The sequence below is a fragment of the Neoarius graeffei genome, chromosome 28, assembly GCF_027579695.1.
Source record: "Neoarius graeffei isolate fNeoGra1 chromosome 28, fNeoGra1.pri, whole genome shotgun sequence".
Taxonomy (NCBI): Eukaryota; Metazoa; Chordata; class Actinopteri; order Siluriformes; family Ariidae; genus Neoarius; species Neoarius graeffei.
This window is the reverse complement of record NC_083596.1, coordinates 17,738,858-17,766,351: the sequence shown is the minus strand read 5'-3', so window position 1 is coordinate 17,766,351 and position 27,494 is coordinate 17,738,858. Positions and strand designations below refer to the sequence as shown.

Here is a 27,494-nt window from a genome sequence, read left to right as displayed (position 1 = left end):
CAGGGTAACTTCTAAGCAACTGAAGGCCTCTCTCACATTGGCTAATGTTCATGAGTCCACGATCAGGAGAACACTGAACAACAATGGTGCGCATGGCAGGGTTGTAAGGAGAAAACCACTGCTCTCCAAAAAGAACATTATCAAACTGCAGACAAGCAGCAAAGATCACGTGGACAAGCCAGAAGGCTATTAGAAAAATGTTTTGTGGATGGATGAGACCAAAATAGAACTTTTTAGTTTAAATGAGAAGCGTTATGTTTGGAGAAAGAAAAACACTACATTCCAGCATAAGAACCTTATCCCATCTGTGAAACATGGTGGTGGTAGTATCATGGTTTGGACTTGTTTTGCTGCATCTGGGCCAGGACGGCTTGCCATCATTGATGGAACAATGAATTCTGAATTATACCAGCGAATTCGAAAGGAAAACGTCAGGACATCTGTCCATGAACTGAATCTCAAGAGAAGGTGGGTCATGCAGCAAGACAACAACCCTAAGCACACAAGTCGTTCTACCAAAGAATGGTTAAAGAAGAATAAAGTTAATGTTTTGGAATGGCCAAGTCAAAGTCCTGACCTTAATCCAATCGAAATGTTGTGGAAGGACCTGAAGCGAGCAGTTCATGTGAGGAAACCCACCAACATCCCCGAGTTGAAGCTGTTTTGTACGGAGGAATGGGCTAAAATTCCTCCAAGCTGGTGTGCAGGACTGATCAACAGTTACCGCAAACGTTTAGTTGCAGTTATTGCTGCACAAGGGGGTCACACCAGATACTGAAAGCAAAGGTTCACTTACTTTTGCCACTCACAGATATGCAACATTGGATCATTTTCCTCAATAAATAAATGACCAAGTATAATATTTTTGTCTCATGTGTTTAACTGGGTTCTCTTTATCTACTTTTAGGACTTGTGTGAAAATCTGATGAAGTTTTAGGTCATATTTATGCAGAAATATAGAAAATTCTAAAGGGTTCACAAACTTTCAAGCACCACTGTACATGTTATCAATTATATTCGCCTCATCTCTTGCAAGTATCACCAAGCTGTGAGCAGCATCAGGGCTCGTAGTATTTTGTTTACTGCGTTTTGTTTAAAATACAGTGCTGTGAACTATATTTTCAAAATAGTAAGAAAGCACTTGTTCATGAATTGTCTTAGAGCATTATTTAGTACAAATGAGCAAATTTTATTTCACAAGTGTAGTGTAAAGACTCTAAAATAAAAAATTAAAGCGAACAGCAGAAGTCTGGTATCGACTTTTCAATTTATCTGCCAAAACTTACAAAACCTTTCATTTGACCTTTCAGAAGAACCAAACGAAAGCTGTGATAATCAAAAGGTACATTTTCTTCAAATAAACACCACTTGCTTGATATCGAATCGGTAGCCTTGGCGAACCACGAGGTGAATTTCGTTTCTCTTTTTATCTGCCGATTATCTTCTGATACTACGAAGTTATAACGAGGTTTCTCTTATTTTGTTTCTGGTTGGTTCTGAAGTTTATCAAGAAGTAGAACGGGTAATCGAACTTGATCAGGATAAGTGCTGGTTGGTTACAAAGTTTCACTATTCTTACACTCCACAACATGATGACATAGTGGCTTCGACACTTGTTCTTGTGTACCTTTGATAACACGATTTGCCGTTCTGGTGATTGTAATGCTTATGCGCATATGCAGTATGCTATTGTTACACTTATCCTTTCATTCTTACAAGACGATGACACAGTGGCTCCTGCCTCACTTTGCCTCTATGAGGCAGTAGCCACAAAAAAAAAAACCATACATTTCACCAGAATTACCTGAAACCAGGGCTTTGAACCAGAATTTTTTTCCTATTGGTTCGTTCCGAACAGAAACGGAATTTTAACGTTTCCGGTTTTGGGTTCCACCATTAAATAGACGTTCCCGAACCGGTTAGAACAAAAAAATTTCGTTCCCGGAACGGTTAATTACGTTCCCTGTCAGCTGTTTAACAAATGGCTATAAAATTATGTCTCTGTCTCATCCAGCTTAAGCCAAATGTAGGCTAATTCTATTACAACCTTCATTAAATAAGACAAGAAATAATTCAAAACAATTATTATTTCAAATGTTGGCGATTTGGATTCTCAGTACGGCTTCCCATCTACACAAACAGAAAAAGTGCCAAAATGAAAGAGAATTCGTTTAGTGTGTTACCAAAGGCTAGTCAGGCCCTATAGAGGGCTACCGCATGACGTCACCGCGCCACGAGATTTTGTTAGGCGCCATATTGGAAGACCAAGTACACATCTATGCAAGTACATACATACATACATAAAACAAACTACACCTGAAACGTAGCCAGGACCGGTTCTGCCCTAATCTGGACCCGGGTGCAACATCGTGCAACCCCCCCCCCAAAAAAAACCACCAGTCTAAATCAGGACAACCATCACATAACTATAACTATAAACATTTTATATCAACTATTTTAACTAAATGGGCTATAATAAATAAGCCTGCAGGCAGCCACGGCGGGCTGCCTCAGAAAAGTAACCATTTGTCCTACCTTAAAACTCGTTTTGCATTTTCTGCCTCCTTTTTTGTATTTTCAACCCTCCGTTTATTTTATTTCCTTTTCTGAAAACCCGATTTGTGTCCAGACATTTTGTTCTGCTACCAACGAACTAACTTGTCAGGTCTCGTCTCTCGAGCCCGCGATGATTCCCGTGGGAAGGGCAACAATTGATACATTTTTACAAACAGCCAATAGGGAGGTTGCATCGTTCAGGCTCTTCTTTGCTCAGACACCCAGTAATGGAGACGTGATAGTAGTCTACCTTCCCGCTCTCTCCATTCAGTCAGCGAACGTCACACAGGAAGTGAACCCCAGCGGGTCGTAGAAACTTGCGCAGGAGAAGAATGGCTTTTTTATTTGTAGGCTACAGAAACTTTGAGGAACGAAATAAAAACCGGTATTAACCGGTTACCATTATTTTTAATAAGCGTTTCTGTTCCGGAACATAAAAAATAAAGTTTCTGGTTTCGTTTCTGTTCCATGTGAAATAGAAAAAGTTCCCGGTTTTCGTTTTCGTTCCTTGAACCGGTTCAAAGCCCTGCCTGAAACTGATTTTATTCATGATCTTCCCGCAAAAGCGGGCATTTTCATATGATTCATTTTTACAGAGCTACAATTGAAAGTGTTCTCACATTCTCCATCCTTGTCTGGTTCGGTAACACCACCTCATGGAACAAGACAAGGCTGGAAAGGGTTGTACGCAGAGCATCCAAAATCATAGGTGCCAACCTCCCCTCACTTTCCTCCCTCTTTTCATCGCGGTTAATTAGAAAGGCAAGAAAAATCATAGTTGACCCCTCCCACCCAGCACACCATCTTTTTAATCTCCTCCCATCAGAAAGGAGATATAGAAGTTTGAGAACCTCAACATCACGGTTTAGGGATAGCACATATCCACTAGTCATCAGACATCTGAACCTTCTCTGACTGCCATGATATGTAGCACTCTATATGCATGGTATGCACTTTCCCATTGGAACACTCTAAGATGTACTTTATCATGCAACTTTAAATGCAACTTATTTTTAGCCATTATTGCTGTCCAATGACTACTGGGTACTCCACTACTGTTCACTGTCTGTCTGTTTTACCCATGGCTGTCTGCCCTTAGGTATGTGTTCTGTTTTTTTTTTCATATGTATTTGATGTTGGGGATGTGCCAAAACAAATTCCTATCAACTGTGTTGACATGGCAATAAACTATTGAATCTTGAATAGGAATACTAATAACAGGTCAGTCAACATAAACATGCCTAAAACTTTGCTACCGAAGTGTGATTTCCTCATACAGTCAGTATCACACTTGAAAGTTTGCTCTTTATCTACTCATCACTAGGGGTGTTCACACGGCACATATTTGCATCGATGCTGCACCGATGTATTTTGTTGCGATATATCTTACACCGGTGTAAATTTTGTGGAGCGTTCACACGTCACAAACCTGCTTACTAGAGCGAAGCGTGTTAGCACCGGTGCAGCCCCACTTGCGTTCACACGGCAGTTTTTGCGACCGTGCTATACGATAGTAATAATGCGGAAATGAAATATGCGCATGCGTGAAAATGTACTTCCTTTTCCCGCCTTGTTTGTGATTGATGTATCGAAAAACCATCGTTTATACTTCTCCAGACAAACTTTCTACGTTGTGGTTAGAGGTCTGCGCGGGACAGAATTTTCAGTCCCGCTCCCGCCCGCTCCCGCATTGTGCAGTCCCGCTCCCGCCCGCTCCCACAAAGAATTATGATTTTCAGTCCCGCTCCCGCCCGCGCCTGCCATATTTTGTCCCGCTCCCGCCCGCAAATCCCACATGATGCAGGCGTTCGCGTTATTTCTCACGAAAGTTCTTGTCATTGGCTTGGGCAATTAAACATGCTGAGCTTAGCTGAGCTCTCCACTGACCGATCCTTCATTTATTATAAGTTTATTGTTTAGACTCTGACATTCTGCTGACACATTCCAAGTTGAGCGCTGCATGCGCTCATGATTGACAGCTCTCGCTTTGGTTGACAGCTCTTGCTTTGCGAACTCGCACTCCCGCTTCCGAGTCTGTGGCGTTATGATTCCAACCGCGATTTCATTCTCCTCTCATATGAAGTGCTGCGCAACCACAACCAGCTCCTCAGATTATACACTGTCTATTTCTCGCTTTAAATTGAACAATCTGTGCGATACACAGTCCTTTTTAATACTAGTTAATACTTTTTAATACTTTTTTTTTAATACTTTTTAATACTTAGGACTAATACTCTTGACTTTTTAACGGTAAATGTACCTCTTTTTAAAGCAGCACTTACTTCTGAAGCACTGTGAGCTTCACTAGAGGAGCTCTGCTCTTCTGCCATGATCGGAGATCTCAAACACGGAAGAGCGGAAAGGAATCGGAAACGTACGCGAGATTAGACCATAGGCATCTTAAAATGTTTTTACTAATGCCAAATAAAATATCCAGCACAAATTATATACGATAGACATAAATTAATAATTTATAAATTTTATTTTAAATACGTTTTTAGTTAGCGGGACTGCAGCTTATCACCTTTCCAACCGCGCCCGCATTGTGCACTCCCCCTCCCGCCCGCAATGAGCTTTCAAAATTTGTCCCACGCCGCACTGCTTTGCGGCGGGTCCCGCGGGACTCCTGCGGGAGTGCAGGGCTCTAGTTGTGGTCTATCAGACACCGTAAAAGGGTAAAAGAGAGAAAGGAAAGGTTGCGCAAATACAAGACAGCACGAAAACAACGCATTCTACAATTCATTCGGCAACAAATCGACGACTTCATGTCGTTCATGGCCATGTGGACGGTTGTCATGGCATCACCAAGCGCCGGGAAAACAACGTGGATGAAGATGTTCTGTTGTTGATATTTGCCATTTTGGAAGCGCAAAATACCAGGATGCAAATTATGCAATGCCCGTATGTAATCAACTCTCCTCACGCGTAGCGAGTCTACCCCTGTAGCGTTCAGACATCCCATTTTATTTCAGTGCTGCCCCGCAAACTAGCATTTACTCCGGAGTAAATTTCTTAAACCACCTCCCGAGCAGGGTTAGATTTGCACCGGTTTAAGCAGCTTTCAGGGGCTACACCGGTATAACTTTGTACCGTGTGAACACTCTACCGGGGCAGCCCTGGTGCTACACCGGAGTAGAAGTTGCCGTGTGAACACCCCTACTGAGAAACAAACATAACCCTAAATCAATTCCGTTTATAATCGGACCCCGCTGTCAAACTGCCCAGCATTGGAACGGTATCTTTAAATCCACCCGTCTTGTTTTTGGAAGTAACCAGACTCCGAAATGACTTATTTTCAAACATTTTATTTCAGGAACGTCTACAGTATTCAGAACTACATGTAGTAGTAAATACCAAAGCTTCACCGTGTGAAGGGTTTTCCCAGGCTGCCACACATACATGCTTTCATCGTGCACAAAAGGATCATTACTTACGTTGTGTAGACCTGCTACAGCGTCTGCCCCATATTCGCTCTGTATGATCGGTTTCTTGTATTTTCCATACCAGTCATCAAACTGCGTGTACAGCTGGATGGAGATGACCTCCAGATGTCCAGGGTCGTGGTACCAGGAGAAGTAGCTGTTCACACAAATGACATCTACGTAGGGAGCCTGAGGAAATACAATACAGGCTTAAACAAATACTTGAACTCTGTCACTATTCAGTCTTGCACAGTTTGTTTGTAGTGTAGTGTAAGGGGTGGATTTTACCAGTCGCAATTATACTAAAATGAATTAACCAGGAAATTTTAAAATTACGGGGTGATGAAATGTCATTATACGTTAATACAAGATGTTCTAGACAAAAAAATTAAACAAACTTTAGCTTAAAGGAACAGTCCACCGTACTTCCATAATGAAATATGCTCTTATCTGAATTGAGACGAGCTGCTCCGTACCTCTCCGAGCTTTGCGCGACCTCCCAGTCAGTCAGACGCGCTGTTACTCCTGTTAGCAATGTAGCTAGGCTCAGCATGGCCAATGGTATTTTTTGGGGCTGTAGTTAGATGCGACCAAACTCTTCCGCGTTTTTCCTGTTTACATAGGTTTATATGACCAGTGATATGAAACAAGTTCAGTTACACAAATTGAAACGTAGCGATTTTCTATGCTGTGGAAAGTCCGCACTATAATGACAGGCGTACTAACACCTTCTGCGCGCTTCGACAGCACATTGATATCTGAGCTCCGTATCAATGCGCTGTCGAAGCGCGCAGAAGGTGTTAGTACGCCTGTCATTATAGTGCGGACTTTCCACAGCATAGAAAATCGCTACGTTTCAATTTGTGTAACTGAACTTGTTTCATATCACTGGTCATATAAACCTATGTAAACATGAAAAACGTGGAAGAGTTTGGTCGCATCTAACTACAGCCCCAAAAAATACCATTGGCCATGCTGAGCCTAGCTACATTGCTAACAGGAGTGACAGCGCGTCTGACTGCGTCTGACTGACTGGGAGGTCGCGCAAAGCTCGGAGAGGTACGGAGCAGCTTGTCTCAATTCAGATAAGAGCATATTTCATTATGGAAGTACGGTGGACTGTTCCTTTAAAAACAAGTTGTAACATCAGTCCATTGGGCCATTTCCCTGGGCGCAGCCATACTGGATTACCCAGATACATGGATGTATTAGGAGATGAAATCAAGGGTGGTGCTGCGTGATGTAGGACTCTGCACGACAGCATACTGTGTCACGCATCAAACAAATGGAAGATATGATAAGCAGGTAAATATATATCTATCCATCATCGCAAACATGAATAACGTTAACTTATCTGAAACGTTTTCAGAAATGTTTTTGCATAATCTTGCCAAATAAACAAACTGTAGAAATCTTTCTTTTCTAGTAGCGTTAGCTATCCAATACGATTTCGAGTTTGAAAAGATTTTGCTAGCATGTCAGGTGGAGCTTTACTGACTAGCTAGCTTAACGTTAAACCACCATGATTCCACAGGCAGATTCATACGTGCATGAATACATACACTTGCACATACGCGCACGTGAGACCTGTGAGATGGACAGTATTGTACTAGTCAGTCACAACAAATTGCTGGAAATTTTTTGTTTTGATGTCAGATGATGGTCTTTGTTTCTTTTTTTTTTGTCTTGCTTAAAGCATTGTTGTTGTTGAGCAGTTATTAAGCTCGAGGTGTGGACCTGGGTTTTAATCAGGTTGGATTGTCAGTTTTATTTTCTGAGCAAGCTGCATTTACAGCTATTCCACTGTCTTCCTGATTAACATTACACATACATGTGTGCACACACTGCCAGAACATTACCATGCTGCTTTGTCAGGGTGGGGAGGAGTGTTACAATTTAAAAAAGAAAAGAAAAAAGAAAATAACAATAGTTCTTTTCAGTTGTGTTTAATTTTGTAACGTTCTACCAGGTGTTTATTCTACAGGTTCTACAAGTTAGTCAGTAAATCCAGTTGGTTGCTTCAGAGGCGTTAGGTTTTGTAAGCGTTGTGTCAATAATACAACGATGCGTTGACAGAAAATGTACTTTTAACACTTAAGTATTTTTAAAAGCAAGTAATTCAGTACTTTTTTTTTTTTTAAGATTTTTTTTGGGCTTTTTGCACCTTTATTGGATAGGACAGTGTAGAGACAGGAAATGAGCGGGAGAGAGAGAGACGGGAAGGGATCGGGAAATGACCTCGGGCCGGAATCGAACCCGGGTCGCCCGCATTCATGGTATGGCGCCTTAACCACCTGAGCCACGACGCCCCCGTAATTCAGTACTTTAACTTAAGTACAAATTTGACTGGACAACTTTCACTTGTATCGGAGTAACATTTGACCAGTGGGATCTGTACTTTGACTTAAGTAATGAAGTTGGGTACTTTGTCCACCTAAGACTTTTGCACAGTACTGTATATAAATAAAGTTTGGGAGACCTAGGCAAGACCATCAGCACTTCAGGAAAAGCAATTTTAAAAAGCTGAGCCATTAATAAGTTCCGAATTTTAGAAAATACACAGAATAAAAAAAAAAAGTAATTAGATATCAATGTATACAAACTCAAACAAGGCCAGCGTCCCTTATTTCCTTGTAAAATCGCTAACCGTAGAAATGTGCTTATCAGAGAGTCCGAGAGTTTCAGGCTGAATTCCTGATGTTGCTTGTGAGCGTGTTGACAGATGTGATGCAGTTTCATACTCAAACTCTGACATGAGGAAGTGAAACTGACTGCCACATTTTTTTATCATCAGCAAACAGAATTAAAGCACAGATGACCTTGGGATTGTGAAAGGCACTATATAAAATATAATTTAACTTATTATTATTATTATTATAGCCCTGTGATGACCTGGCGACTTGTCCAGGGTGTACCCCGCCTTTCGCCCGTAGTCAGCTGGGATAGGCTCCAGCTTGCCTGCGACCCTGTAGAACAGGATAAAGCGGCTAGAGATAATGAGATGAGATGAGATTATTATAATACATCTGGGTTTTTTTCTGTAGCCATAATGTTTAGCACACATGATGGCCACTTTACTAGGAACACCTGCTTATTCGTGTAATTATCCGATTAGCCGATCATGTAACAGTGGTATAATTCATCAATCGTCAGAATGAGGAAATAACGTCATCTCAAGGACTTTGCGACTTAGTTGTTGGTGTGCCAGAGAGGCTGATTTTGAGCAAGTATTTCAGAAGCTGCTGCTCTCCTGAATTTTTCATGCACATCAGGTCTCTAGATTTTAGACAGAATGGTGGGGGTGGGACAAAACAAGACATGGTCATGACTATTCCCCGCCACGAGCATCTTATGAAGACCTTTTAACATTTATGCCCTTATAAGCCCATTGCTTTAATATTGACTTAAGATGTCGTAAGTGCTAGGACACCTTCCTAAAACGCTACCCAGCTTTTTTCAGTAGTATGAGCACGCAAAGTTTCATTGATGTAGCTTATGTAGTTTCTGAGAAAACTTGTCCAGATTGAGTCCACTTGTACAAAGTCCAATAATGAAATTCAAGGGCCATAACTATGAAAATAATAATTTCTCAAAAATGATTTTCGAACTCAACTTAGATCATGAATAGTAATATGAGCACACAAAGTTTCATTGATGTAGCTTATGTAGTTTCTGAGAAAACTTGTCCAGATTGAAATGGACGGATGGAAGGATGGACTCCATTCCTATATCCCCCTGCGCACTTCGTGGCGGGGAATAAAAAAAAATCCAGTGAGCGGCAGTTCTGTGGGAAGAAACGCCTTGTTGACAAAATAGGATAGAGGACAATGGTCTGACTGGTTTGAGCTGCCAGGCTGGCTATGGGAACTTGAATAAGCACTCTTTACAGCCATGCTGAGCAGAAAAGCATCTCAGAAACGCATATGTTGAACCTACAACAACAAAAGACCAATCGCTTGTCAGCAGGAATTGGAGGTTACAGTGTGCACAGGATGATGAAAATAAGACAGTTGAAGATGAAAACAGTGACTGGTCTGACGAATCCATTTCTGCTCTGACATGCAGATGTTAGGGTTAGAAGTTGGTGTCAGAAACATGAAACCATGGACCCAACGTGCCTTGTGTCAGCAGTTCAGGCTGGCAGTGGTGGTGTAATGAGTGGAATGTTCCTGCACACACTGGACCCCTTAATACCAACCGAGTATCACTTGGATGCCACAGAATATCTGGGCATTGCTGGTGACCATGCGCATCCTTTCATAACCACAATTTGCTCATCTTTTGATCCACTATTGATCCGAGTCGAGTCCAAAAACAAGACTTCAACCACACCATTTGATGGTGGCTTTTTCAGCGCCATTAGCGTTAGCTTGTTCCTGAACATGGCGTATGAACAAGGGCAAAATCGTAAAAACGGTGAAACGGGCAAACGGTCGAGGCTATCGTAGACTCGGCAGAATCAAAGATGAGAAACAGGAAATCAGGAAACCAAACAAGGAAATAAGGCTCAGTAATTTGTCAGCAACGCAACTCAATACTTCGCAAAGTAAGCGTGTTTTCACAGTTTTATATAGGCGCGCTGATTGCGCCTTCAGGGCGGCACGGTGGTGTAGTGGTTAGCGCTGTCGCCTCACAGCAAGAAGGTCCGGGTTCGAGTCCCGTGGCTGGCGAGGGCCTTTCTGTGCGGAGTTTGCATGTTCTCCCCATCTCCGCGTGGGTTTCCTCCAGGTGCTCCGGTTTCCCCCACAGTCCAAAGACATGCAGGTTAGGTTAACTGGTGACTCTAAATTGACCGTAGGTGTGAATGTGAGTGTGAATGGTCGTGTGCGATAACCTGGTGACTTGTCCAGGGTGTACCCCGCCTCTCGCCCATAGTCAGCTGGGACAGGCGCCAGTTTGCCCGCAACCCTGTACAGGATAAGTGGCTACGGATAATGGATGGATTGCGCCTTAATCCTGTGCAGGTGCGAGTCGTTTACAGCGTGCCCGAGAGTCTATCTGATGCATGCGCCAAGGTGCGCAGGCGTGACACTCTTGCACGAAATTAGTACAAAAATTAATGTAGACATAAATATCTTATGCCAAATTATTATGGCATGTTACAAAAAATAAAGAAAAAAAAGTCCAAGTCCTCGTCTCCAATTTACGAGTCCGAATGCAGTTAATGCACGAGTCCGAGTCCAAGTCATCAGTGCTCAAGTCCAAGTCGAGTCACGAGTCCTTAACATTAAGGCACGAGTCGGACTCAAGTACTACAAGTCTGCTAGGGACAGAATCTCACCACCATCTTGTGGAATCCATGTTGTAAAGAACTGAGGCTGTTCTGAGAGTAAATATGCAGTAAGTACGCAGTATTAGGATGGTGTTCCTAATAAAGTAGATGGTGAGTATATAAGTTTTACGCAGATAAGGCGCCATACCATAAATCCGGGGACCCAGGTTCGATTCCAGCCTGAGGTCATTTCCCGATCCCTCCCCGTCTCTCTCTCCCGCTCATTTCCTGTCTCTACACTGTCCTATCCAATAATAAAGGTGAAAAAAAGCCCCAAAAAAATCTTTAAAAAAAAAACCTAACTGCACATCCATGGTTTGCATGACTATAGTCGGTTTCTATCTCCCATTCATTCTAATCCCAGACAGAACCTTATAATGCTAAGATCCTGAATATATTCCTATAAATGACTGTGGATGAAAAGGTAGAAGTTTAAATTGATGTGAAATTATGAGTGATGAAATAGACTCACTCCTTGGTCTCTGGCATAGTTACTGTCCGTGATGAAGGTCACCGGTCGCGTTGGATCCAAAGATTTGGTGTACGTTATCAATTGTCTAGAGAGAGAGAGAGAAAAGAATAACTCAAGATCACCCCAAGACACTTAGATTACGCCAGGTTAAAAGTTGGTTTTATAAGCTCATCATACTGAATCTGAAGTTTTAGATTTAAATAATATTGGCTGGATTTTTTTCATGGTATATCAGATATATTCCATTCAGCTAGCATGACAGTGAACTCGTCTTCAAATCGTTCAGTATCATGCTAGCTGAATGGAATATATCTGATATACCACAAAAGAAATCCAGCCAATATTATTAGTAGTAGTACAACCCCGATTCCAAAAAAGTTGGGACAAAGTACAAATTGTAAATAAAAACGGAATGCAATGATGTGGAAGTTTCAAAATTCCATATTTTATTCAGAATAGAACATAGATGACATATCAAATGTTTAAACTGAGAAAATGTATCATTTAAAGAGAAAAATTAGGTGATTTTAAATTTCATGACAACAACACATCTCAAAAAAGTTGGGACAAGGCCATGTTTCCCACTGTGAGACATCCCCTTTTCTCTTTACAACAGTCTGTAAACGTCTGGGGACTGAGGAGACAAGTTGCTCAAGTTTAGGGATAGGAATGTTAACCCATTCTTGTCTAATATAGGATTCTAGTTGCTCAACTGTCTTAGGTCTTTTTTGTTGTATCTTCCATTTTATGATGCGCCAAATGTTTTCTATGGGTGAAAGATCTGGACTGCAGGCTGGCCAGTTCAGTACCCGGACCCTTCTTCTACGCAGCCATGATGCTGGAATTGATGCAGTATGTGGTTTGGCATGGTCATGTTGGAAAATGCAAGGTCTTCCCTGAAAGAGACGTCGTCTGGATGGGAGCATATGTTGCTCTGGAACCTGGATATACCTTTCAGCATTGATGGTGTCTTTCCAGATGTGTAAGCTGCCCATGCCACACGCACTAATGCAACCCCATACCATCAGAGATGCAGGCTTCTGAACTGAGCGCTGATGACAACTTGGGTCGTCCTTCTCCTCTTTAGTCCGAATGACACGGCGTCCCTGATTTCCATAAAGAACTTCAAATTTTGATTCGTCTGACCACAGAACAGTTTTCCACTTTGCCACAGTCCATTTTAAATGAGCCTTGGCCCAGAGAAGACGTCTGCGCTTCTGGATCATGTTTAGATACGGCTTCTTCTTTGAACTATAGAGTTTTAGCTGGCAACGGCGGATGGCACGGTGAATTGTGTTCACAGATAATGTTCTCTGGAAATATTCCTGAGCCCATTTTGTGATTTCCAATACAGAAGCATGCCTGTATGTGATGCAGTGCCGTCTAAGGGCCCGAAGATCACGGGCACCCAGTATGGTTTTCCGGCCTTGACCCTTACGCACAGAGATTCTTCCAGATTCTCTGAATCTTTTGATGATATTATGCACTGTAGATGATGATCTGTTCAAACTCTTTGCAATTTTACACTGTCGAACTCCTTTCTGATATTGCTCCACTATTTGTCGGCGCAGAATTAGGGGGATTGGTGATCCTCTTCCCATCTTTACTTCTGAGAGCCGCTGCCACTCCAAGATGCTCTTTTTATACCCAGTCATGTTCATGACCTATTGCCAATTGACCTAATGAGTTGCAATTTGGTCCTCCAGCTGTTCCTTTTTTGTACCTTTAACTTTTCCAGCCTCTTATTGCCCCTGTCCCAACTTTTTTGAGATGTGCTGCTGTCATGAAATTTCAAATGAGCCAATATTTGGCATGAAATTTCAAAATGTCTCACTTTTGACATTTGATATGTTGTCTATGTTCTATTGTGAATACAATATCAGTTTTTGAGATTTGTAAATTATTGCATTCCGTTTTTATTTACAATTTGTACTTTGTCCCAACTTTTTTGGAATCGGGGTTGTATAATAATAATATATTAGTGCAAATGAATGCAGCAGAACTTCTCCGATTTCATTCGGTCTCGGAAGAGAAAGAAAGGAAACATCAACATGCTGTTAAATTGGCTATAAAGCAGTTTAAAGTCACACTCAAAGGTAGGATGACTACACTGGTATCTGAGCTCCTATTTGTGTGAACAAGAGGTGTTGGGTGTGCATCTCTGACCTGGATGCATTCCTGTAGTCACTCAACCTGAACCAGGCCTACACATACCTTGCAGTCACACACATAAAGCAAGACGCTTTACAAAAAGCAGGTGTAAGTCCCTTAGTCATGTGATTGTAAAGATGAATTTATGCACACACACACACCCCCAGAATAAATATTACAGAAATGCTGTTCACAAAATCAGACACTATATTCTTTCATAAGCTCAGTAAGTTAGTTTTAGTCACTACTGCCCTCTGCAGTTTGTACACGTCACAACAGAAGAATTAAAAACGCCTTTCGGATATTCAGTGGAAATTAAATCAGGAAGTGTATGAACGCCAGCCAAAACCCTTCAACCAGGACAAGGTTTTCCATGATAAGGAGTAAGGGTTCATATCAACAAAAATAGGGAATACTTCGGCCTCGGAAAGAGTTTTGATTCGGCTCATTTCAAACATTAATCACAGTGAATCAACAGCCTCAAGGCAACAAAGATGACAAACTGGAAAAACTGACTCGGAGAAGCTGCAGATGATAAACAAATATGGCTAACACTTTCTATAAAGCTCAGTACGGTTGCGGTTAGAAGTTTACATACGCGGACATGAAGGTCATGGCGATGTTGGGCTTTCAGTGATTTTTGTGCTGTTCTTTCTCTGTGGCAGAAGAATTCTACACCATACATCTCATCTCATCTCATCTCATTATCTGTAGCCGCTTTATCCTTCTACAGGGTCGCAGGCAAGCTGGAGCCTATCCCAGCTGACTACGGGCGAAAGGCGGGGTACACCCTGGACAAGTCGCCAGGTCATCACAGGGCTGACACATAGACACAGACAACCATTCACACTCACATTCACACCTACGGTCAATTTAGAGTCACCAGTTAACCTAACCTGCATGTCTTTGGACTGTGGGGGAAACCGGAGCACCCGGAGGAAACCCACGTGGACACGGGGAGAACATGCAAACTCCGCACAGAAAGGCCCTCGCCGGCGACGGGGCTCGAACCCGGACCTTCTTGCTGTGAGGCGACAGCGCTAACCACTACACCACCGTGCCGCCCTACACCATACATTTTTAATAAAAAAAAAAAAAGAATTTGGTGCACAAATTTTCATTTATTCTGGATTCTGAAATCAATACAGGGTCAAAGTCATACATACATCACACTGCCAGGGTGCAGGCACTTACGGATGCAAACGCAGGGGAGAGCAGGTGCGTCGCAAACCATAAACAAAGCCAAATCAGGAAACTGGAGACGTAGTCAGGGACAGGCAAGGGTCAGTCGATTGGCGAATAGAATATCAGAGAACGGGCGAGAGAGCGAAGTCAGAAATAAACGTAAACAGAGTTCAATAACAGGAAGTCAGGCAGATAGTCAAACGGCTCAGTAAAGTCAGGCATGGGAATACAGAACAATACTTCGCAAAGTCAAAATGTGAGAGCTGAATTTATACAGGGAAGGTGATTGCTGGTAAATTAGAGACAAGTGTTGAGATTAGAATTCTGGTGGCGAGGGGCGCCGTGGTGCTTGGGAAGTATAGTTCGGAGCGGCCATGTTTGGAGGCTGCTCCAAACTCAGGTTTTCAGTATTGTTACTGACGCACACCTAATATTTGGTTAAAGGAGAACCGAAGGCAAATTTTTTTATTATCAAAATTCTATATATCTCATTTTATTAGATATCGGAATGCATTTTTGATTGCTATTTTGTCACTGCTGTAGCAAGTTATGAGTGTTTGAATTACGCTATGTAATATATCAGTCCATATGTCAAAGCAATGGCCGTAAACGAGATTCATTGAGACCTGTACAAGACATCGTAGGACGGAAGTAAAACATACAGGGAAATCAAAGTGACCAACCCTGTGTCCGAAATCGCTCACTCGTTCACTACTCCCTACTCACTATATAGAGAATTACTATATAGAGGACTATATAGTGGGGCGGCATGGTGGTGTAGTGGTTAGCGCTGTCGCCTCAGCAAGAAGGTCCAGGTTCGAGCCCCGTGGCCGGCGAGGGCCTTTCTGTGTGGAGTTTGCATGTTCTCCCCGTGTCCGCGTGGGTTTCCTCCGGGTGCTCCGGTTTCCCCCACAGTCCAAAGACATGCAGGTTAGGTTAACTGGTGACTCTAAATTGACCGTAGGTGCGAATGTGAGTGTGAATGGTTGTCTGTGTCTATGTGTCAGCCCTGTGATGACCTGGCGACTTGTCCAGGGTGTACCCCGCCTTTCGCCCGTAGTCAGCTGGGATAGGCTCCAGCTTGCCTGCGACCCTGTAGAACAGGATAAAGCGGCTAGAGATAATGAGATGAGATGAGAGGACTATATAGTGAGCTCACTGGTAAAATGAAAAAAACGCTTTCGGACATTACTCCGTCACGCTGGTATTTACGTCATTACTGTCGCATGATTAAAACGGGCCAGATCAGTCGGCTGGTGGGTTTTCAAAATAATAAACACATGCGTGTATTTTTGTGATAAATCCATATTATACTGAGCGCATTTCCCACATTAATCAATGCAAAGTACCTGCAGCTTTCAGTTCTTTTAAATCAAGGCTGAATCCTTTCTTCTATGCCGCTGCCTTTTATTAAATCCAATTTGAGACTTTTAATTTGATTTCTTTCAGCGCGACCGCAATGCATGATGGGATATATTGCTTGGTTAGTCACCATCGTTGTACACTACTTTTCGTGATGCATTGTGGGATACTTTGAGTGCACTATATAGGGTGTAAATAATCCTCACTAAGGTTTCGGACAGCACTACAAAATGGCGTCCTCACTATATAGTGCCCTAGATAGTGAGTAGGGAGCAATTTCAGACACAGAGGTTGTCAAAAGACGCGCGCCCTCTTTCGAATGCTGATGTAATTAAGCTGGAAGTTTTGCTTGTTTTGATAGCAATCAGGAAAGTTTAAAAAAAGTAGGCAGTAATCGTCATTTAAACTCGTTTTTGTGCAATATTTCGTTTGGAAAACAGTTTTCAAAATGGCGGCGCTGACACCTGGCTGACACTTCACGTTTCGAAGTCTCGCACAAGTCTCGTGAAGATCGCGCGGATAAGCGACGCCTGCCGTGGACCAAACGAACTAAATTCAACATGGCTAAAAACCAAATAGGCTGATAAGTATAATATTTAATTGCAATTAGTTGCCAATACGAGTCACGATATAAGGTTACTAAAACCGAAAATGTAATTGAATAACACGTTAATTAAGAAATAAAGCAAGTTTAAAAATTACTTCAGTTAGTTCTCCTTTAAATGTCCTTTAGCAAGTTTTACCTTGACCAGATGCTTTTGGTTGCCATCACCAAGGGTTGAATATTTGACCGCTCTTCTTGGCAGATTTGGTAAGGTTAAATTACATTTGTGTGACACGGACCGGACATATTTTCAGTAGGGTTGTGGTTTAAGCTTAAATGTTAGCTTGCTTCATAAATTCCACAACCAGCTTTGATGCGTGTTTGGGCTCACTGTCCTGTTGGAACACCCAATTGTGTCCAACTTTCTGATGGTTTGAGGCCATGCTGAAGAATTCTGTGGTAGTCCTCCTTCTTCATTATTCCATCCACTTGCACCTGTTCCACTGGCAGCAAAACAGCCCCAGAACATGATGCTACCACCACCATGCTTAACAGTTGGTACAGTGTTCCTCTGTACTTCTGGTCATTGTGGCCAAACAACTCAATATTTGTAATATAAAACTTTCCTCCAGAAGGCTTTTTTCTTTGTCCATGTGATCAGCTGCAAATTTTAGTTGAGCTTGAGTGTGTATTTTAGAACACTCATGTCTTTCAGACATGTTCTAAAAGACATTTTCATGTCTTTCACACACGGCAATCTCTCAGTCCATGGCAATGTAAAACTTGCTTGACTGTAGACAGCAACACTGATGTTCCAGCAGCTTCCAGTTTATAGCAGGCTTGTGTCTTGATGGTTCCTAGGTTGTTCCTGATCATCTGAACCAATTTCCTCTCAGTTGAGGGTAACAGTTTCCACTCTGTGGGATCACCACCTTATCACAATGGAGTGGGTTCCAGTGAGCTATGCTGACGGGAGTTGTGTACTCGTGGTAGGGCCACCCAAGCCGGAAAGGTCGAAGGGTAGGGGTCTGACAAAGAGCGATCCCACTGGTCCTCTAGGTTTGGGGGTTGGGCTGAGGGCTGATAACCTGCTCCTGTCAAAAAGGTACATTACAGAAACCAGAAGCAGAGCAAATTCACCATATAGTGGGGGCACCGTGGCACCACCTCATGAGAGAGATCTGATGACACCTGAGAGCCAAAGCCAGCGGGAAACTCCCAGGTCGACAAGGCCATAGGTGCACCCAAAGAACACAGTTTGGGTCGTCTTCCAGCAAAGTGGCTTGGCAAAGTGCCTGCATCTCCCAATAACTTGTCCTTCTGAATAGGGCTGGGAATCGATCCAGATTTCCTGGATCGATTCGATTCCGATTCATAAGGTCACGATCCGATTCGATATCGATTTACTTAGATATTGCTGGATTGTCACTTTAAAGTAAAAACTGTCCCTATTGACAGGAACAGCCCCATGTGTGTTTGTGCATGTAATTTAATACCAAATGCCTTCTCCAGTGCAGTTTGATTCGCCGCAGGTTTAGCTGAAACTGTGTCGGCGTGGTGCCTGGATAAGTGGTTGCGGAGATTGGTTGTATTGCCACTATATTTTACCTCTATGTGGCACAGTTTGCACACTGCTTTTGTTCTGTCGACTTCGTCTCTGTCCTCGTAACGTTTGAATCCAAAGTAATGCCATACATCAGCTTTCAGGCCAGGCGGTAATTTTAGCTGTGCAGTTTCAGCCATCTCGCATTCTTAAGTTTCGGTTTCGTTTGCCGGCACCCGCTTTTTATAGCGGTCCTTGCGCGGTCGAGAAAATAGTGCCTATAGCCACCTGGAAGAGATCGAGCCACACATTTTTGAATCGATCTCGTATTTTTTGAACGTGAATCGATATCAGATCGTGAATCGATCTTTTGAACCCAGCCCTACTTCTGAACAATTGTTTGAACTGATGACCTTGGAATCTGCAATCTTGAATCTCCTCTTTCTCAGATCTGCACTGAGCTTCTTGGCCCTGTGTGTTGGTCAGTCCAATGAGCGCTGCCAAACAAATCCTTTTTATGTTGGCACAGAGAAGCTACCTGCTGTAGTCAATCATGATCACTAACAGGAAGTTAAGAGGCCTTGGCAAGTTTAAAAATATTTTGGATCTTTCAGGACCACCGGATTAATAATTAATAATTTCCTCTTCTATTTAAGATGTATGTTGTATAATCATTCTGCCCCAGATAAAGAACAGTTAAAAAAAAAAAAATCACTGAAAGCCCAATATTGCCATGACCTTCATGTCTGTGCATTTAAACTTCTGACTGCAACTGGACATATCATTATTACTATGCTTTATAGTTCTTTGTACACTAGTAATGATTACTTGTGGAATTTTTATAAACTCTAACACGGCTCAAAATTCGCGGTGGTCCGGTCGCCCGAGGTGACTTAATTTGTCATTTGGCGGGTAATTCCTGTCACTAGCCAGCCCGGCTGGCTAGTTGAAAATAAAAAATATATATGAAGCGAAGATTCAGACACACCGTCAACTAAAGCCGCCACATATTAAGCGCGTGCCGTGTCTGTGTTCATCAATGTGTTTATCGGCAGGACGGAAACTACAGAAGAATTCCGAATCATATCGTGTACAAGTCAGGCTGTCGGTTTTTTCACTACTGCGCATGCATATAATGCATCTCGTTGAATATTGCAGTAATCACGTTATCAAATTCAATAGACGTGGCCACATTATCGGCCATTTAAACACGTGTGTTTTTTTTGTTGTTTACATCTACATCTGCCAAAGCTACGTTGCGATGTGGAATTTTCTGAAAGGTGTACAGAAACCGCCAGAGACGGGGACAAAGTGACCTCGGTCTGAAGAGGAGAAAAAGGCCGCTGATAAAGTGTACGAGAAGGAGAAACGACAAAGGACTTATAAGCAAACGTGGGAGCAGGGTAGGCCTTGGCTGCGATACGATTTTTATGGAATAATAAATTTTTTTCAAGTTGATTCCTAGTCAATATGAAGCTCCTAATGCTTTCTCTCTCATAAATGGTTAAATACAGAAAGCATGTTGGACATATTTTGGGTGCTATAGTCATGATAGTAAGTATATATATTTTTTTCAATACTCATACACCAAGTTTTCCAATATATTATTATTTGTTGATATTATATTATGGTGCTCTGTGTTGTTCTCATTTATGTATTTAACAACAGTATCAAAATACTCGGGTCTTGAAATAAATGCACATTAGTCATGAACAATGGTAACTACTCTCTTTTGCGTTATTTTTGACAGAAGTAAAATTCATACATCAACAAATTTTGGCGAGCTGATTTTCTGTTTGGCGAGTTACTTTGGAAGGTAACTAGTCCGGCTGGCTGGTGAAAAAATATATGAATTTCTAGGCCTGTCTAATAATTTGTAGAAAAATGTATATTTAACAGTTGTTCCACGAAATCAAGTCGTACATGAGCTGATAGCCGATGAGGCGCGTAGCACCGAGTCGGCTATAAGCCATGTACGACGAGATTGAGTGGAATAACTGTTTTATTCTCTCCACATTCACTGGATTTTGAGAAACGGAGCATTTTTATTTTTTTGCAAATTCGATAAATAAAAACTTTATACAAAACGGCCGACAAAATCACTTCCGCTTAGAATGTAAACAAACCGGCGAAATGACAGTAGAAATTTGTGGAAAATGCTATAATAATAATAATAATTCTTGAAAAAAAAAACCCAACATACGTTCTTACCGTCAAATACTTTCATTACATATTCTGTTGCTTTTTTGTATTTTTTGGGCTTTTGTCTTCGAGTAGAGTTTTTATTTCATCTTCGGTTGGTTCAGCGACACGCTCTGCCGCCAATCAGAGTGTGTGATTGCTCATATCCAGTGAATGCGGATACAATAATATGACATATACAACGACACAACCTTTATAACTAATAATGGCTAATAATGTCCTGTGAAGAATTATTAAGAAACTGGAATATTTAGCAATAATTGTTCTAAAAAGCACTATGAACTTTTAAAATATTTATCACCTATTTGAGATCTTTTCCATATTATAAAAATTGCACAGCCACTTTATAGAGCTACCTGTGAATTCTGCTCCATATCTGATTGCATGTAAATGTTTGGTTTTTGTACTTAATTTTTTTTTTTGTTCCAGTCGTGTAAATGCACCAGTGTTAATGCTTATGTAAAACAAAAAAACATAATATATACACCCGTATGTGTATACTATAGGTCTTAATTAGAAGTATATAAAACAAAATGAGTTATTACACTACACCTGTATTCAATAATGAATGTGGACATATTACTGTGAATTCATACTTGAAATAGAAGCCTGCTGGAGGCATCTCAGCGGCCGGCTCATTGGCTACAGACCACATGACCACAGAGGGGTGATTCTTATCCCGCCCCACCAGCTCCTTCATGACGACGAGGTGATGAGCTAGTGAAGTATTGTCAAAGCTGCGTCTGAAGAGGAAGTGCATAAATAGTTAATAAAGCCATTATGGACCACAGTCGGTGTGCCATACTTAACACAGCTTGTTATATCTTACATGTCTTTGATGCCCACTCCGGGGCACTCGTCGATAACCACGATACCGTGGCGGTCGGCCATTTGCAGGATCTCTTCAGCGTACGGGTAGTGACTAGTGCGGAACGAGTTTGCGCCCATCCACTTCATCAGGTTGAAATCTTTCACAATGAGAGGCCAGTCAAAGCCCTTCCCTCGAATCTACAGTACAAGAGGAAACATTTGCAGTATAGCATCAGGACTGCAGCTAATAGTTTTTGGAGCTGTAACAGTGATAAGCCTGCAGTAGGGCTATAGTGTCTCATCGCTTTAACAACATCAGGATCAATAATTCTCATAGTCGAGGAGTCGTCCTGTCCATGTCCAAGTCGGTAACATTTGATCTTAGCTTTGATACTCAAGACATGGGACTATTAACATGGAAGCATACTGGGCTTGAAAAATCGCTGCAGACCGCATGCTACACATATATGATTCAAAAATTGCTGAAGCATTCATTTTGCAATACTGGTCGCCAAAACTCTTAAGGCCCGGTCCCACAATACCAATAACTATAACGATAACTATAAACAAATCAGTCCGCTGTAGTTTATGTGGTTGGTGCTTATACCAGACTGATAACGATACCTATAGCCCAGACCTGGGTTTATCCGTATCAGTGAGATTGCTTCTGGAGCGATTTTTCCAGGCCTGGACCTGATCCGATAAAACATCTGACTAAATCAGGTAATTGTTTACATGTGACGTTGCCTGAGCACGTGCTGTTTTTCCCGGGCATCTTTGTACATCCTTGCTGCATCACAAAGTCACGGAATACGGATTCACAGAAAATTTAAAAATATAATACAAAGCACGGATCTTTTATTCACGGATATGTGATTTTTCCGTGAAATATCAACAGTAAATCAATAAAGTAAACATATAAATGCATGCAAGATATTTTCATTATGAACTCTGGCAGTCCAAACATTTAATTCTTTTAGACTTCTTAATTTTTATCCGTGATGCATCATCTGTAGGAAATCTGTAATATACTGAAACGTCCGGGACCGAGCCGCAAATTAGCATCCATGATGCATCTGTATTAAAATCCGTAACCACTCCGTATTTTGTATCCTTTTTTATTATATTTCCGTAATCAGTGACCTATCAACCACCGGAGTGTGTGCATGGGTTGTTTTGAAGTCCAAGCTGTACAGTACGACCTGGAATAATGTGCTGCTACTTGGGGGAAAAAACTTCCATGACTATTCCTAACTTGCATGCATTTATTTCCCTGAGTGGCAGGACCAAGCGATATTATAGTCGGGATTATAGTTGTGGTGTTTCTGCTCCAGACTGCAACTAAATTCAGGCAGAAGTATAGTCATAGCTGTAGTTATAGTTATTGGTGTTGTGGGACCGGACCCTAATATCACACAGTTTTTTTTTTCTAATTTAAGACAATTCAATATTAACTGATGTAGCATTTAAAAAATGTAATTCTGTTCAAATTAACCCTGAAAAACCCACCGCCAAAATGATACAACTAATCAGTATAACCTCAAAAGGTTGAAAAATAATACACACAGAGGAAGAGGTGCAATCATCTCACCCATATCGGTATAAAATGCCATTTCAAATGATCCGAGACCCAATTGACTGATCACTTAAACACATTAAATGATGGTTACTCCGTTTCCACCAACGCGAACCAGGTGCTAGTTCTGGTTTGGAGCTGGGTCAACTTGCAAACCTTCGAAGAACTGGCTTGCTTTTCCATGGGCCACTATAAAACCATGTCATTATGTCACTGCCGGTATATGTCCCTGCTTTTCCAGCTGTTAGCCCTGCTACTAGTGCCACTAGCCTGCTCTGCTAGCCCTGCTAGCACCAAGTACAACAGTGGCAGACTGCATAGTGTCTTTCTCTTCTTCGGATTAAACAGACCAGACGCTACACTAGCTGTTTAAAAAACAACCGTCACAAAGTTTTAGCTGGTCTTGTTGGTCACGATAATCCCACCCCTAGCCCCTAATGTAAGCAGTTCTTGGTTTTCAACCAGCAAAGAGTTGGTGCCACTCTGGAACCTGTTTTCCTGGCTGAGAACCAGTTCTTTGGCTGTCGAAATGCAAGGAACTGGTTTAATATTTGGCACTGGCTCTGAACCTGCCCTGGAACTGCCTTAATGGAAACATACCCCTTTTCCACCAAATCAGTTCCAGGGCTGGTTCGGAGCCAGTGCTGGTTCACAACTCATTCAACTTGCGAGCCAGCTGAGAACCAGTTTGCTTTTCCATAGCTCGCAGTGCTAAGCGGAGCCACGTCATTACGTCGCTGTATACGTCAGTTACGTCGCTACGTTTACATAAACCTTGGCGCGAATATCAAAGCAAAAACAACACAGAAGAAGCAGCAGCGGCAACAATAATAATAATGGATGACTTCGCATTTGTACAGCTGCTGCTTCTCGTCGCTTAAAAATGGCGATCTTTCGCGGTCTTGTTATTGTTGTTGGTCTTAACAACCCCCCCCGACGTAAGCGGTTCTTTCCTCTGGCCCAGCAGAGAGTTGGTGCTAGCCTGGAACCGGTTTTTCTGGCCCCAGAGCCAGTTCTTTGTCAGTGGAAACAGAAAACCCGGTTCCAAACTAAGCACTGGCCCCGAACCAGCCCTGGAACTGCTTTGGTGGAAAAGGGGCAACAGAGAACTGGTTCAAATGATTATAGCAAAAATGTATTTCAGGAGTTTTGCTGCCCTCTGGTGGTACTCACATCTGCGTCCTCGTGTTTGTTGACTCCGTGGAAGTAGAAGGGCTTGTTGTTGATGAGGAACTGTGTACTGGTGACGGTGACGGTGCGAATACCCACTGGCAGCGTGTAGTAATCAACATCACCACTCTCTGCTGTCAGCTGAACCTGCGTGCACCACAGTTAATCCATGTCAAACATCTAAAAATGCTGACTCCGCGTCTGCTACATTAATATCACCATGTTCACCAAGACAGCCTTTCGTAAACCTTTCTCCATCTGCTGCACACTTCCCAAATTTTCAGGATCTCATCGCTCACCACTCAGTAACATCAAGAATAAACACCCTATATCATATTATACTGTATGAGGGAGAGAGATCGAGAACTGGTGGAGTTTTCACTTTTTTTCTTGCTCAACAGAGAAGACATTTATTACTTTGTAATTTATTTGACTGTGAATGAATAATAGTCCGTTGATTTATCCTCGGTGTGGAATTTGTATTGTTGACAAGTTGAGAAGCTCTTTAGCTAGAGTACTCACGATAGCTGTTCTGGGATTTCTCCATATTTATTCATTTCATACAACAAGCATGAGTAACACCAGCCATTGGCATGCGCCGGTGTGGGTTTTATCCTGCATAATAACATGATTGTAACAGTCTAGAGAAACTTTGAGTGATAAGCTTAATATGTAGGAATCGCAAGTTCATTCTTTTGCAATAACTTACAACCAGGGCTTTGAACCAGAATTTTCTTCCTATTGGTTCGTTCCGAACAGAAACGGAATTTTAACGTTTCCGGTTTTGGGTTCCACCATTAAATAGACGTTCCGAACCGGTTAGAACAAAAAAAATTTCGTTCCCGGAACGGTTAATTACGTTCCCTGTCAGCTGTTTAACAAATGGCTATAAAATTATGTCTCTGTCTCATCCAGCTTAAGCCAAATGTAGGCTAATTCTATTACAACCTTCATTAAATAAGACAAGAAATAATTCAAAACAATTATTTCAAATGTTGGCGATTTGGATTCTCAGTATGTCTTCCCATCTACACAAACAGAAAAATTGCCAAAAATGAAAGATAATTCGTTTAGTGTGTTACCAAAGGCTAGTCAGGCCCTATGCATTGATAGGCTAACAGAGGTTAACGTCATTTAATGTTCGCGAGCCTCTCATTAACGTGGACAAATATATTGATATCGTGTTTGAAATTGACGTTTTTGAATAACGATAGACTGCAATATTTACCTCTTATTTAAGATGTGGAGACGTGATAGTAGTCCACCCTCCCGCTCTCTCCATTCAGTCAGCGAACGTCACACAGGAAGTGAACCCCAGCGGGTCATAGAAACTTGCGCAGGAGAAGAATGACTTTTTTATTTGTAGGCTACGGAAACTTTGAGGAACGAAATAAAAACCGGTATTAACCGGTTACCATTATTTTTAATAAGCGTTTCTGTTCCGGAACATAAAAAATAATAAAGTTTCTGGTTTCGTTTCTGTTCCATGTGAAATAGAAAAAGTTCCCGGTTTTCGTTTTCGTTCCTTGAACCGGTTCAAAGCCCTGGAATAAACACCCTATATCATATTATACTGTATGAGGGAAAGAGATCGAGAACTGGTGGAGTTTTCACTTTTTTTCTTGCTCAACAGAGAAGACATTTATTACTTTGTAATTTATTTGACTGTGAATGAATAATAGTCCGTTGATTTATCCTCGGTGTGGAATTTGTATCGTTGACAAGTTGAGAAGCTCTTTAGCTAGATAGCTAAAGTTACTCACGATAGCTGTTCTGGGATTTCTCCATATTTATTAATTTCATACAACAAGCATGAGTAACACCAGCCATTGGCATATGCCGGTGTGGGTTTTATCCCGCATAATAACATGATTGTAACAGTCTAGAGAAACTTTGAGTGATAAGCTTAATATGTAGGAATCGCAAGTTCATTCTTTTGCAATAACTTACAACAGCATTTGTCGATCAGAGAGTAAAATTCAAAAAGTTTTACATCTTTATCTTTACCAAATGCATACAATGCACCTAGATAAAATATTTTAAAATGCTAATATGGGTTCAGAACAGGGCTTTGAACCGGTTCAAGGAACGAAAACCGGGAACTTTTTCTATTTCACATGGAACAGAAACGAAACCAGAAACTTTATTATTTTTTATGCTCCGGAACAGAAACGCTTATTAAAAATAATGGTAACCGGTTAATACCGGTTTTTATTTCGTTCCTCAAAGTTTCCGTAGCCTACAAATAAAAAAGTCATTCTTCTCCTGCGCAAGTTTCTATGACCCGCTGGGGTTCACTTCCTGTGTGACGTTCGCTGACTGAATGGAGAGAGCGGGAGGGTGGACTACTATCACGTCTCCACATCTTAAATAAGAGGTAAATATTGCAGTCTATCGTTATTCAAAAACGTCAACTTCAAACACGATATCAATATATTTGTCCACGTTAATGAGAGGCTCGCGAATATTAAATGACGTTAACCTCTGTTAGCCTATCAATGCATAGGGCCTGACTAGCCTTTGGTAACACACTAAACGAATTATCTTTCATTTTTGGCACTTTTTCTGTTTGTGTAGATGGGAAGACATACTGAGAATCCAAATCGCCAACATTTGAAATAATAATTGTTTTGAATTATTTCTTGTCTTATTTAATGAAGGTTGTAATAGAATTAGCCTACATTTGGCTTAAGCTGGATGAGACGGAGACATAATTTTATAGCCATTTGTTAAACAGCTGACAGGGAACGTAATTAACCGTTCCGGGAATGAAATTTTTTTGTTCTAACCGGTTAGGGAACGTCTATTTAATGGTGGAACCCAAAACCGGAAACGTTAAAATTCCGTTTCTGTTCGGAACGAACCAATAGGAAAAAAATTCTGGTTCAAAGCCCTGGCTCAGAATATGTGGTACAGCCAGTTTCTTAACGACAAACCCACAGAAAAATATAGCCGCAAGCAGCAATGAGGGGCCAAGCAATCTCACAGGGCATAGTTGCCTTGGACACTTCATGTCATTTTGTCAACTCACACTAAGTTTCATGTTAACTGACCAAAGATTGGCCGAGATATGAGCCCACTTCCTGTTTGGCAAGGTCGTTATGCTGTAACAGACAATTGGTTTTTGAAAATAAAACATCCATCTGGTAAATTTTGTGAGGCGTTGTCTGAAGATCATCTATGCCAAATTGGTGAAGACTGAACAAAATTTGTCACCTGTGGAATTTTT

General features: G+C 41.6%; 1 protein-coding gene across 1 annotated transcript in view; it reads right to left on the bottom strand.

The window, feature by feature from the left end:
* The window catches only part of gusb (glucuronidase, beta), a 78,475-nt gene that overhangs the window by 8,178 nt on the left and 42,803 nt on the right, over positions 1 to 27,494 (bottom strand). Inside the window, exons 6-10 of the mRNA XM_060913456.1 lie at positions 24,269 to 24,412; positions 21,539 to 21,717; positions 21,306 to 21,452; positions 11,723 to 11,807; positions 5,991 to 6,167 (exon numbers count right to left, since the gene is read on the bottom strand). Of these exons, the coding sequence (XP_060769439.1) occupies positions 5,991 to 6,167; positions 11,723 to 11,807; positions 21,306 to 21,452; positions 21,539 to 21,717; positions 24,269 to 24,412 (732 nt within the window). The remainder of the gene's footprint in view (positions 1 to 5,990; positions 6,168 to 11,722; positions 11,808 to 21,305; positions 21,453 to 21,538; positions 21,718 to 24,268; positions 24,413 to 27,494) is intronic.